Here is a 12,806-nt window from a genome sequence, read left to right on the forward strand (position 1 = left end):
CCCTTATAGGGAACATCTCAAGTTCCTTGCAGTCATGCAGCAGCCCAGTAAGGGGCACCCATTTGCCAGGCAGGCAGCAAAGGAGGCTCCAAGATCCCAGTCAAAACAGCAGCCAGTCAGCCAGCCTCCTGGTCCAATGGGTAGGAGGCCTGCAGAGAGGAAGCCTCCCCTCCGACATAATAGCACTCCACGAAGCAAGCTCATTGCAGGCAATCGTAGGAGCTGCCTTAATCCTGATAATGCCTTTTGCTTACCTATATAGAGGTGAAAGAAGGGGGTGTGAGTATGTGTAGAAACTAGCATACTGTACTAAGGTAAAATTTACTTTCGCGCCACCCATTTTTGCCTCTGGACCCACCCACCATGGGCATGTTGCCCTTGAAAGGTGTCCGAAAGTGATCCCAGGGCTGAAAACGTTTGCCCACCGCTGCTGAAGAGGGAGAAGATGCAGGAGCGGAGCTATGAAAGCAGTGAACACCATTTCCTTCCTCTCCCTGTGTGTGTGTTGTTCCAAAAACTTAGAGGGAAGTACATCAGCTGAACCAAGCAAAAGGCAAACAACAGTACTATTTTTTACTGGAAGTACAGCAGCAGATGGTGACTTTTTGCTATTACAGTGCCACAACAGCATGCTCAGCCTCTAACAAGCATGAAAAAGGAAAAGGGTTTATAAAGCTGAAACAGTGCAGATTGTCCAAGCACTACCCACTCTATGTTCCTGTCCTCTTGACACTTGCATGCATATGGCCCAGAGAGCACTCCCAGTCCCAGCGGCAATGAAGGCATGGTAGTCAGGAGGAAAGAGCATTTTCCTTATACAGTGGTACCTCGGGTTACAGATGCTTCAGGTTACAGACTCTGCTAACCCAGAAATAGTACCTCGGGTTAAGAACTTTGCTTCAGGATAAGAGCAGAAATTGTGCGGTGGCAGCGGGAGGCCCCATTAGCTAAAGTGGTACCTCAGGTTAAGAACACTTTCAGGTTAAGAACGGACCTCCAGAACAAATTAAGTTCTTAACCCGAGGTACCACTGTATAGACTGTGTCCACAACATAATCAACAAATTGCCAGGAAAGGTTCTTCTAACGTATGCAAAAAGCAGGATTGAGGGTTGAGTTCAGCTTCACTTCTTGTTTTTATTCAAGAGAAGGCCACTGAAAATCTCTCTCTCTCTGGGGGTGGGGGGAGGATCACAAAGGTCCAATTTCCATAGTCCAGGAATGGCAGAGCCTAGCAGCTTTCCCGATTTTGATTCCTGGTCCTTGAGCAGAAGCGTTCAGAACTGGACGTGGTGGAGGCATGTAAACTGGTGCTGCTGGGCTGTGAGCCAAAGAGGAGGAGGATGAAGAGAAGAGAAGGGCTGCAAACTGGCTGCTCCTGAGGGCCGCTGCCTCCCTCGGCCTCTCACTAGATGCACTACTGGGGGTGGCTGTTGTCATCAGTGGGCGATGCTTACTCTGTTGGGGTGATGAAGTTCTACTAAACAAGGTGTTAGAGCAGACTGATGTGAGAGAATTTGGAATTTGGCAAATGGGTGTTCCTCCCAGCATGGGGCCCAGATAGATTCCTGTCGAAGCAGCCAGGACAGCCAAGCCAGGGTTGCCCTCCCTATTGGGGAGATGGACTTGGGGAAAAGAAGGAGCTATAGATTTATGGAAAAGCCACCAAGGCCAGGACTGGAAGGGCAAGAGGGTGGATGTTGCTCTAGGAGGAGGTTCCATTTCAGCCACACAGTTGTTCAGGTGGGAGAGGAGCCGTAGCTGGATAGAATCGGTGCCGCTCTGCTCCTTGACGGTGCCCAAGTATCTCACTACTTCTGTAAAGCATTCACGAAAACCGATAGTCCTGTAATCGACTGCCAGCACTCGAGCATCTAGTGTTTTGAAAATGAAAACAGATACACTGCCATTACTTCCCTCAGCAGGACACACATGACTTTGATGCCCTCTAAAATGGGATTTGGAGGCAATCTTGGCCGGCTAATGCACTTTGCAAGAGAGTTTAAGGCACATATGTTGCCTCCTGAAGGTACTTTCTGTCAGGAGATGCCACTTGAAACGGACTGGCAGAGTCAAACGCAATGTGGCATCATCTGTGCAGTTAGCAACGATTATCTGATTAAATGAGAGGACCAGGCAGATGCAGCAGCAGGTCTGCCAATACAGTCAGGACTCTGGCTACAGCAGGATGGAGGTGCAGGGGGACTTCAATCCTTTGCCACACACACTCTGTAAATCCATTCAAGCAATTGCTTATTGGGGTCACATCTAGTTTGACCTCAGACCACAATAGAGTGAGATTAGTGCTGGGGAGCCATTTACACAATGCATAGCTCTACATGCTAACTTCTATGGTTGGCTGAAGACATTTTGTGGCCCCTGAGGCAGAGTAGCAAATGCACACACACACACACACACACCACACAGCCCAGTCAAGGAGCAAAGCACTCCCAGACATGCCCAGAACTGGCTTTAAAGGAACATTTTCTTTTATGTCAGGAGGTAGCCAGAACATAATCCATGCTACTGTGCTGCTTGCCTCATCTTCCTGCAGGGCCAAAGATAGGGGACCCCAAAGCCCAAAAAATTGGAGTTAGATATTTGCTATGAGGCCCAATACATCCTCTGGGTTTTTACATGCTTTATCTCATTTTTTTAATGTATGTGATATACCCACGTGGAGTTACTTGTACCCTATGATCGAAAGATCGTTGGAGAAGTTTAGACAGAATGGCAAGAGGGAGGAGAGCTGCTTCTGCTGCCGCCACCCTTCAGCTTCTGCCACCTGAGACAGCTGCACTGCTTTGCCTAATGGTAGGACTGGCACTGCTAACTGCAGCAGCAGCATCTGACTGGCCTCCATTCATGGGATGGCAATAACATAACATGGATGGCAAAGACTTGAGCAGAGTCAGTTTTTTTTTTACCTGTGTCTCCAATGGCATGAAGCATTTTTAAGTGATCTACCGTCATCTGCAAGATCTCTGCTTTCTCCATTTTGGAAGAGTCCTGTTCATTGGAAAAAAAGAGGACTCCCATTATATGAACACAGATTGTAATGTGTGATAGTGGCTGTTTCCAGAGCACTAGTACTATGGGGAGGGATCCATGCACATACCAGAAATTTAGATATGCCCTGGGATTTGCTGGGGTTATACATAAACAATATTGTGTGCATATATGTATAGTAGAGTAATTAAGGTAAAATTAATATGTGAGATTTATGTAGGTAGGCATATTAGATGAATTAGATGTGTTTGGTTGGGAGGGGAAAGAGCATGCTTGGAATATTGGAAGTGAGAGGTGATGGGATAAGGGCTTGAAAGGGAGTTCCAAAATGTGTGCCTGTTAGCTGGTATGAGAGGTGGAGGTATCTGGATGATGGCTAGGTTAGTTTGATAAAGGAGGGTCAGCATTGTTCTTCCTTATTGTATTATATGAGACTAAGTAACCAAAAACTGAACATACACTTATATATACTGAGTGATCATACAGCCTTTGATTATACCTTTAGAAAAATAAATTATAGCTTCATACACACACGTCTCTTTACTGGGCGACACTAGAGGTGAGAAATATTCAGATACCTGGTATCTGTGATGGCAGCAGAAATAAAGACAGTTGATAGAAATACCCATCGGAAAGCCAGCTCAGGTGGTCAGGTGGTCCAGGGTAGTTGAGGAGAATCTAAGGGTAGTGTCAGGGAACCACATAGTGGTGGCGGTGGGGCATGGCATGAGGTGCACAACTTAAGTAGATTAAAGTGTGCCATTGCCCTAGTGCAGTGATGGCCAAACTTGGCCCTGCAGCTGTTTTGGGACTACAATTCCATCATCCCTGACCACTGGTCCTGTTAGCTAGGGATGATGGGAGTTGTAGTCCCAAAACAGCTAGAGGGCCAAGTTTGGCCATCACTGCCCTAGTGCAACACACACACACACACACACACAATGCATTTATATCCCACCTTGTTCTCCAAGCAGCTCAAGGTGGCAATTTTGACTCCCTCCCTATTTTATCCTCACAAGAATCCTGTAAGGTTAGGCTACTGGCCCACGTTCACCCAGTGAGCTTCATGATTTGAATCCAGGTCTCTCCAGGGTCCTAGACTAACCTAGTGAGCTAGTGAGCTTCATGATTTGAATCCAGGTCTCTCCAAGGTCCTAGACTAACCACTCTAACCACTACACCACAATGGCTATCCACATTTCTTTTTTTCTAAAAAGAGGACGTACTGCTTTTTGGGAATACTAATAGTTACGTGCACACTGCCACTTACTCTGCCATAAGAGCCAACTCCAAGGGACTGAGGTCCCTTCAACCCCCCCCTAAAATATTTGACCCCTCCCCTCAAATTGATGGGCATTGCCATTCAAATAGTGTGCGTGCACCATGTATTGTGATCAATTATGTGAGGTGGGGCTTAACTGGGCCTCCTCAATATTTTATTCGACTTGGCACCCTCATACTCTGCCCATACCCTTGGGCTCCCACTGCTTTGAAACCACATTCCCACAACATTAACCAGAATCCATAAGAAACATTCAGTTTATCGACAAATACCACTGTTCGATGCGGTTTTTCTCTCTCAAAGCAGCTTCAATTCAATAAGAAAACGTACATGATCATCACTTTGTACTTTGGAATGGTGTGAATATTTAAGACTGCCATTGCCTATGAATGGATTGAACATCCATATGCAGATGAAAGCTTAATGAATGCAACCAAAAAGGTCGTGCACATTGGGTTGAAGACATCCCCCCCTCTCTGAAGTACACAATGTCATGCCAATGCAGCTTGAACTGCAGCAGGAGGGGGACAACTTCACCGCGTTTAAGCCACTAATGTGACCATACCAAAAGCGATGGGGAAATGCACTGCAAAGTGTGCGGTGGACCATTCTTTAATGGGAAGATGTATAAACACCACACAAGCAAATCAGAATGAAAGCGGCATGAATGCGCATTGTTGTATAACCTCCCTGCAAACCAATCAGAACAAATGCTCAATGAAGACCAGACATAGTCTAACCTCCACATAAGCTGTGTGCAAGCAAATCAGAATGAATGTTCAATGAACATGTATTCTGGAGGAGACTGATGTCAGAACTTGGGGTGGGGGGGGCAGGAATTTGACAGGGAGATGCACTTACCTGCTTCTCAAAGGCAGTGGGAACCAAACGCCGTAGTTCAGATAGGCTGCTGTTAATGCGGTCCCTGCGCCGTTTCTCGATTATCTGTAAGGGCATCATGGAAAAGGACAACTCTGCATCATTCATTTGCACCCTGCACTTCACTGAAGAGGCTATTCATTTGGCTAACCCAGGAGTAAGCCTCAAGGAAGTCCAGGGGACTTACTTTTGAGTAGACATTAAGTAGGCCTTAAGTTTTTGATGTCTACATTAAGTTCAGAATTCATTTTAAAATTACATCATTTTTTAAAAGAGAAATTCACTGTTGCTGAAACTCAAAAAATAAAAATAAAAATACAAACACTTTAAAATATAAAAATGTTTTAAAATTAAAAATCAATACATCATCAGTCTTTATCCACTCTGTTTAATGTTTAATCTCAGAAGAACTTTGTGTGTAACCACCCAACTATTTGCAAGCCACTTTTGAAGGCAAACCATTCTAAGACAGTACCGTAACAGAAATGTAGAAACAATTCAGTACAGCCACATAATTAATTAGTAGAACAACAGCACAATAAACACCAGCATCAGATCACTCTTGCCAATCATCCTTAGGGCCCCCTTAAAACCCTGAAGTGAGGAAGCCAGTTGAAGTACACAAGAGAGGGCATTCCAAGATGTGGGAGGGGAGCCTGAAAAGGGTGCCTGGCCATGTAGAGAGCTCTGAGGCAGCAATTCATTCCCCCACTCCAGCAAAGTCCTGGGGATGGAGGACCATAAACAGATACTGTATTGAGATCTGGCAATTCTGATCAAACAGTGGATGGTCTTGGGACCTGGGTTTGAATTGCCCCTTCTCCATATGTGGACTCCTGGGAGGCTTTTTAAAGAAAGTCGTTATATTTCAGCCACTTTCCTCATTGTAAAATCTAAATGATAGCCACCTACCCCACTGGTTGCTGTGAGGGCTAAGGAATGCAAGTTATTTTGCAAATAAAAACCATTCTGAAAAAAGAATAAAAATAAATCAGGTTTCGATCATGCAGCACTCACCCCTCTCCGCTTTTTTCTTGCTTGTATATGAAAGATCCTTGTGGGGGATGGCGAACTGAGAAACAACATCAACAGATCCAGTAAGAAGCATTTGTGGCTTTAGCACTTTTTGACTAAACTACGATTCCATGCATTGTATTGGGCTGCCCTTAAATGCTGCTTAGAACAGGGTAGTCCAACCCACGGCCTTTTTTGTTAACGAAGGTGTATGCACCTGTTTGTGTATTAAATTTGTTTAATAGTTAAATATATTGTGTACTTAATTACATATATTTAATGAAATGTATTAACTGTGTATATTCAATAATATGAAATATACTACGTACACTTTAATTTACGATATGGAAATTTAATTCAGTGTGGGGCCCGCAAGTTGTGTGTCAAAGTACTCTTGCAGCCCACTTGGTATGAAAAGATGCACAGCCCTGGCTTAGAAGCTGCTGCTAGACCAAGAGAGTTGATTTGGTGGTCCAGAATTTGAATGGAGTGTGGCCCTAAATCAGATTGCATGAGGATATATCTTCCGCTCAATGGTAGGAAAATCAGGAATCTCACACAAGCTGAAATGAAAAAACTTGGTACTCCCATCCGAGTTCAGAATACTTGCCATTTGCCCCTGAAAGGGAAATGAAAGACACTCATGCAAATAAGTTTCCCATCAGTGCCAAGTGTTATAAGAAAAAAATTCCTATAACACAAGGAAAGCAAAATCTATGAACAGCTCCGCGTTAGAGAGTGTGCTTGCTGAAGCTGCCTCTAGTGGCTTCCCTCTACCAGCTTCCTTCCTGGGCAATTGGGCATGGATCATTCATTGGTACCAGACCTCCTGCCTCCAAATGATGCAGTTCCATCCATTTGGCATCCTCACCAAAGAGGTGTCCCCTTACCTGCTGCATTCTTCCTCCTCCTCTTTTCCCGCCGCAATGGGTGCATGATCCAAGCCTGTGTCCGACAAGTCGTGGCCCTCTTCCTCCTCCCAGCAGCGTCTCTTCATACTGAGGTACCTGAACAGTGGACAAACATCCTTCTCCTTACTCTGCCCAGAGCAGGCAGAAGGACATGGGCCACCACTTCCCTTTCCCTCTTCCAAGGGGCATAGGGAGGTGCTAAGATCTCCCCTCTTCAAGACATAGAGAAATGGGCTCTTCTTTGTCCCCCACTCAGAGATTTCGCCGCTCCTGCCTTCCCTTCCTTTTCTCAGCACATCTTTAACCTTCCTGTATGGTAAGTGAAGGAGCTCCCTCCCAGGGGTGAGAGATTACTGGCTTGCTCTTGCCTTCCCCCCTCTCCTCTTGCTGGTGGAAATCCCAGGAGGAGGGGGGATCTTCCTGTCAAAGAGCAGCCTGTGTGAATTGCCTCTCCATCCCTCCCTCAGCCTCCACTGATTGGTCTCAGCTGCAGTTTAAAGGATCAGTGACCATCCTGGCAACAGAAAACCGTGGGAAAGAGGCGAGACTGATAAAGCCCTGAGTTGTTTCAGGAAAAGAAGGAAAGAAAGAAATGGGGGTGGGGTGGAAGAGAGAGACCTGGCACATCATGTCTCTGCAACTCTGCTGGCCTGGAGGCTGAATCATTTTTTAAAAAGATTTTTCAAGGCTCTTGACTGCAGGAGAACACTTTCTTCAAGGGACTATTGACCAGGATCAGTTAGAGAGCACAAACAGAAGGCCCCAAGGTGGTGGAACTATTAGGGCCTAAGGGGAGAAAGTACTTTCCTAACCACATTGAAGGATCTCAGGGCCAGCAGCAGCCCACACAACAACCATAAGCTACAAAGCACCAAGAATGGAAATAAACCCTGCACAATCTTAAACATGTACCCCAGGATCCTCATTAGCATTTCAAAGGACTCTGGGATGCACCTTTCAGCTAGGGGCATAGGAAGCTGGCTTATACTGAGTCAGACCCACTGGTCCATCAGTGTTGTCTACACTGACTGGCAGCAGCCCGCCAGGTGTTTCCTCCCAGCCCAACCTGCAGATGCTAAGGGACCTTTTGCATGCAAGGCAGGGCTGTACCACCCTCCAGGGGGGAAGCAGTTTGGCAACTAACTGCAGCTGAAACTGAAACGCTGAAGAGCCACTGACAGTCAAAATAGACAATACAGTACTGAACTAAATGAGCCAGTGGTCTGGCTCAGTATAAAACAGCTTCTGTTGTTACTCTTTCATTTTTGCTTTTGGTAAAGAAACATGGCAGGCTTTATTTTGTTTCAAAAATGTGTTTGTCTAGAGGCAGCAGTGGGACAACAGGATAAAGGTGTGTGTCCACCACAGGAAACAAAACCTCCCTCCAAAACCATTACCTGTCTCCAGCTGGGTACTAACAAGAACTCATTCCCCGAGAAACATGGTGCACTTTATATGATTGATCCCATTATCATGGCACATTTTCCTTCTTCTGGACAGAAACAGAGCTGCTCTCCACTGCCAGCAGCCCTCCCCATACAACCTTTCTGGGCTTTCTCTGAACTTTTGTCATGTCAGCTCAATTACAGTGCAATTGGTTACATGTTGTCTCTAGGATTACTCTGTGTTATGAGTGCAGCAGAGAGCGCAAAGTGACTTAACTCCTTTATAATCAAATCCACATTCCTGCCTGCCAGAGCTCCCAGCCTGCAGTGTGGTCAGAAGCCCTCTATGTGCCAGGCAACCCCGCTCCTGGATTAGCTCGTATTTGTAATGATATGAAACAGATACTGCTCTGAGTTTACTCACACTTCAATTGCAATGGAGACCACAGAGGAGAATGAATGAGAATTATTAAAGGCCTGATAAGGAGGTGCCCAGTTAAATTAAATATGCTGTCAATGGGATTAAATCAGAGGAAAGAGACAGAGACGTTCTAGTATATGGAGCACACTTTCTACATCATAGGAGCCAACTTCTAGGGGCTGTGGGGGCTTTGGCCCCCTCAATAAAATATTTGAGGGGGCTGGGTCCCCACAAAGTTGCTGTGCATTGCCATTTAAATGGTGTGTGTACCTCTGTTTGACATTTTTCCCTTGATGGGGCCAAGATGCTAAAGGTTCTGAAAGCTGAGTCGTATGAGGAACAGTTGAGGTAGTTGGGTATGTTTAGCCCAGAAAAGAGAAAACTGATATGAGATATAATGTTGTTGTTGTTGTTGTTGTTTAGTTGTTTAGTCGTGTCCGACTCTTCGTGACCCCATGGACCAGAGCACGCCAGGCACTTCTGTTTTCCACTGCCTCCCGCAGTTTGGTCAGACTCATGTTGGTAGCTTGGAGAACACTGTCCAACCATCTCGTCCTCTGTCGTCCCCTTCTCCTTGTGCCCTCCATCTTTCCCAACATCAGGGGTTTTTCCAGGGAGTCTTCTCTTCTCATGAGGTGGCCAAAGTACAGGAGCTTCAGCTTCAGGATCTGTCCTTCCAGTGAGCACTCAGGGATGATTTCCTTCAGAATGGATAGGTTTGATCTTCTTGCAGTCCATGGGACTCTCAAGAGTCTCCTCCAGCACTGTAATTCAAAAGCATCAATTCTTCGGCGATCAGCCTTCTTTATGGTCCAGCTCTCACTTCCATACATCACTACTGGGTATATAATATATATAATAAGCTAAAGGTAAAGGTACCCCTGCCTGTACAGGCCAGTCGTGTCCGACTCAGGGGTTGCGCGCCCATCTCGCTTAAGAGGCCGGGGGCCAGCGCTATCCAGAGACACTTCCGGGTCATGTGGCCAGCGTGATGAAGCTGCTCTGGCGAGCCAGCACCAGCGCAGCACACGGAAACGCCATTTACCTTCCCGCTAGTAAGCGGTCCCTATTTATCTACTTGCACCCGGGGGTGCTTTCGAACTGCTAGGTTGGCAGGCGCTGGGAACGAGCAACGGGAGCGCACCCCGCCGTGGGGATTCGAACCGCTGCCCTGACGATCGGCAAGTCCTAGGCGCTGAGGTTTTCCCCACAGCGCCACCCGCTTATACTTATACTTATTATATTAATATATATAATAGCCATCTTCAAATATCTGAAGGGCTGCCACATAGAAAACAGTTTTCCATTTGCCCCACAGCTTTTCCCTGAGAATACGTTCTTTACCTCTGAATTGGAACAAACAGCAATCTGTGAAAATCTGATTAGCATTTGCTCAGATTCAGCAGTAAAACACCGGTTTACCTGGGGAAAGCAGCAGAAGCGGGAAGGGTGGGGGGTTACTACTGGGGCCAGGACCTGAAAAGCCCAGACCAGAGCCTAGAAACATGGCACAAAAGTGGGGATGAGCCCCTGCATGCAAACACGCAAACACACACACACACACACACACACACACTGTCCTGACAGGAAGCCTCCCTTCATTTCCTGTCCTTATCTCTAGCTCTTTTCATTTTCTCATGAAAGTTTAAGGACAGGAATAACACTTAAATCTGTTCTTCTTGAAGTTTACCAAATGGCACCAGATCCTTCTGCCTCTCTTTCTGGTGGTTCAGCAGCACCCTCTTGTGGCACCTGTTTGGATTTTCTAATTCAGGTCTGCTAGCTGACAGTGCGGGTGGCGCTGTGGTCTAAACCACAGAGCCTAGGGCTTGCTGATTAGAAGGTCGGCGGTTCGAATCCCCACAACAGGGTGAGTTCCCATTGCTCGGTCCCTGCTCCTGCTAACCTAGCAGTTCGAAAGCATGTCAAAGTGCAAGTAGATAAATAGGTACCGCTCTGGTGGGAAGGTAAATGGCGTTTCCGTGCACTGCTCTGGTTCGCCAGAAGCGGCTTAGTCATGCTGGCCACATGACCTGGAAGCTGTACGCTGGCTCCCTTGGCCAATAAAGTAAGATGAGTGCCGCAACCCCAGAGTCATCCGCGACTGGACCTAACAGTCAGGGGTCCCTTTACCTTTAGCTGACATATGCAGGTAACACACATCTTATGCAGGGGTTACATTCCAGGTATGGTATGCATATGTAAAAACATGTATATTTGGACCACCTGCTTGGGAGGAGGCTGTTCCATGCATTTGCAACTACATTTGGGCCAGAATACAATATGCTGCCTTAAACCCTTGAGAGTTGTTCAACCATCAACTGGAAGGCTGACTTCCACTGCCAGTTTCAGGAATAGGAGAGTCCTCAGGCAAGAGGCCTCAGCAAAGAACACAGAGCTGGCAAGCTAAGAATTCATTCCAACTGCGTCTGATCTTTTTGGCTGTTTTATGTAGACTGAAAAAGATGGATCTGCCGGGACAGCCCTGGCCCCTTTGCTAATCTCAGCAAAAGCCTGACCTCACCCCGTAGGGCTGCTTTGGGCAAATGCCAAACGGAAGATTCCAGTGGCGCCCTGGGCAGGTGCTGCAGACTGAGCTTTCATTTTAAAAGAAAAAGTGTTGTCCCCCAAGAAGGCGGCTGAATAAATCACTACAGTGGTACCTCGGGTTAAGAACTTAATTCATTCTGGAGGTCCGTTCTTAACCTGAAGCTGTTCTTAACCTGAGGTACCACTCGCTAAAGGGGCCTGCCGCTGCCGCCGCAGCACCACCACTGCACGATTTCTGTTCTCATCCTGAAGCAAAGTTCTTAACTCAAGGTACTATTTCTGGGTTAGTGGAATCTGTAACCTGAAGCATCTGTAACCCGAGGTACCACTGTAATGGATGTAGAATTCTTGTGGGTTTATACAGTCCAATAGTCCTGCCTTGCAGGGAAATAAAGCATTAACTTTTGATGGCTTTAAACTGCCTTATTTTTTTAAGTTCCACAGTTTTCATGTTAATTATTCACTACCTGGGTTTTAATTTTTTAATATTAGCATGCCCAGAGTACTTTGGGCATTTCTGTAAAAAGAAGAGTCCTTAAATCATACATTCTGTACCAATAAAGCAACAATTTTAATGTTAACAGCAATGTATTGAAAAGAAGAGGTTGAGTCCCCTCTTGAGCTCGAAAAGAATCTCACTTGCAACCTGTCTAGAGAGTGGCAGTGCCTGTTGGCTTCCTCCTCCTTATTCTCAGCTTTGCCCCTTTTAGGGAGGTGGATGGGGACAAAGTTAGATTGTATGTGTGGATACATTTCCTTGCTTTGGAAAAGGAGGTCTTTCCTTGCAATCTCATGTTGTAAAGCCTTTTCTGATGCTCCCATGGCAAAGGCATGGATCATTTCATCTATAAATAGTGGGCACTGTCACAGGAATGCGATGCCTGACAGAGGCTTCCAGGGATCTTGCAAGAGTTGCAAGCCAAGGCTGCCCTTGCCTTCCTGGTGCTGTGCCATCTTTCATCCTGCAGAGTTCCTACCATCTGCCAGTCTCCTTCAGATGCTCTTTCCCCAAAGCAGCACAGCCTGGCCTCTATTTCTTTCTCCTGGTGCAATGGGGCTGCTGGCATCCGTGTCTCCTTGCTTCACAATACTGGCACAACCTGTGGAGAACGGTGGTTCGCAGGCATCTACCTTCAGCAAACCTCTTGCATCCTGACCAACATTTCATAGGCAAAATGTTTCCCCTAATACAAGCAATTTTGTAAATATTGTTTGAAGAACTGCATCGCAAAATTCATATGTGAATCTTGAAGAACAGCTGTATTTTGGTTCTCAAAAAGTTTGGGGAAGTGAAATTTTGATAAATTGATTAAATGCACACCGAATGGGATTTCTCTTCCATCTCTAGTCTGGCTC

The 12,806-nt window shown here is 46.2% G+C and overlaps 1 protein-coding gene across 1 annotated transcript; it reads right to left on the reverse strand.

Moving 5' to 3' along the window:
* Window positions 1–393: 393 nt before the first annotated feature.
* HEYL (hes related family bHLH transcription factor with YRPW motif like) lies at window positions 394–9,496 on the reverse strand. The gene is made up of 5 exons (XM_081922892.1): window positions 7,074–9,496; window positions 6,187–6,241; window positions 5,152–5,235; window positions 2,927–3,008; window positions 394–1,873 (listed from the first exon to the last, which is right to left on the reverse strand). The coding sequence occupies exons 1-5, from the start codon at window positions 7,178–7,180 to the stop codon at window positions 1,191–1,193; spliced, it is 1,011 nt and encodes a 336-aa protein (XP_081779018.1). The 5' UTR covers window positions 7,181–9,496; the 3' UTR covers window positions 394–1,190.
* Between the last annotated feature and the right edge of the window lie 3,310 nt (window positions 9,497–12,806).

The sequence above is a fragment of the Podarcis melisellensis genome, assembly GCF_964234715.1.
Source record: "Podarcis melisellensis genome assembly, chromosome: 8".
Lineage (NCBI taxonomy): Eukaryota > Metazoa > Chordata > Lepidosauria > Squamata > Lacertidae > Podarcis > Podarcis melisellensis.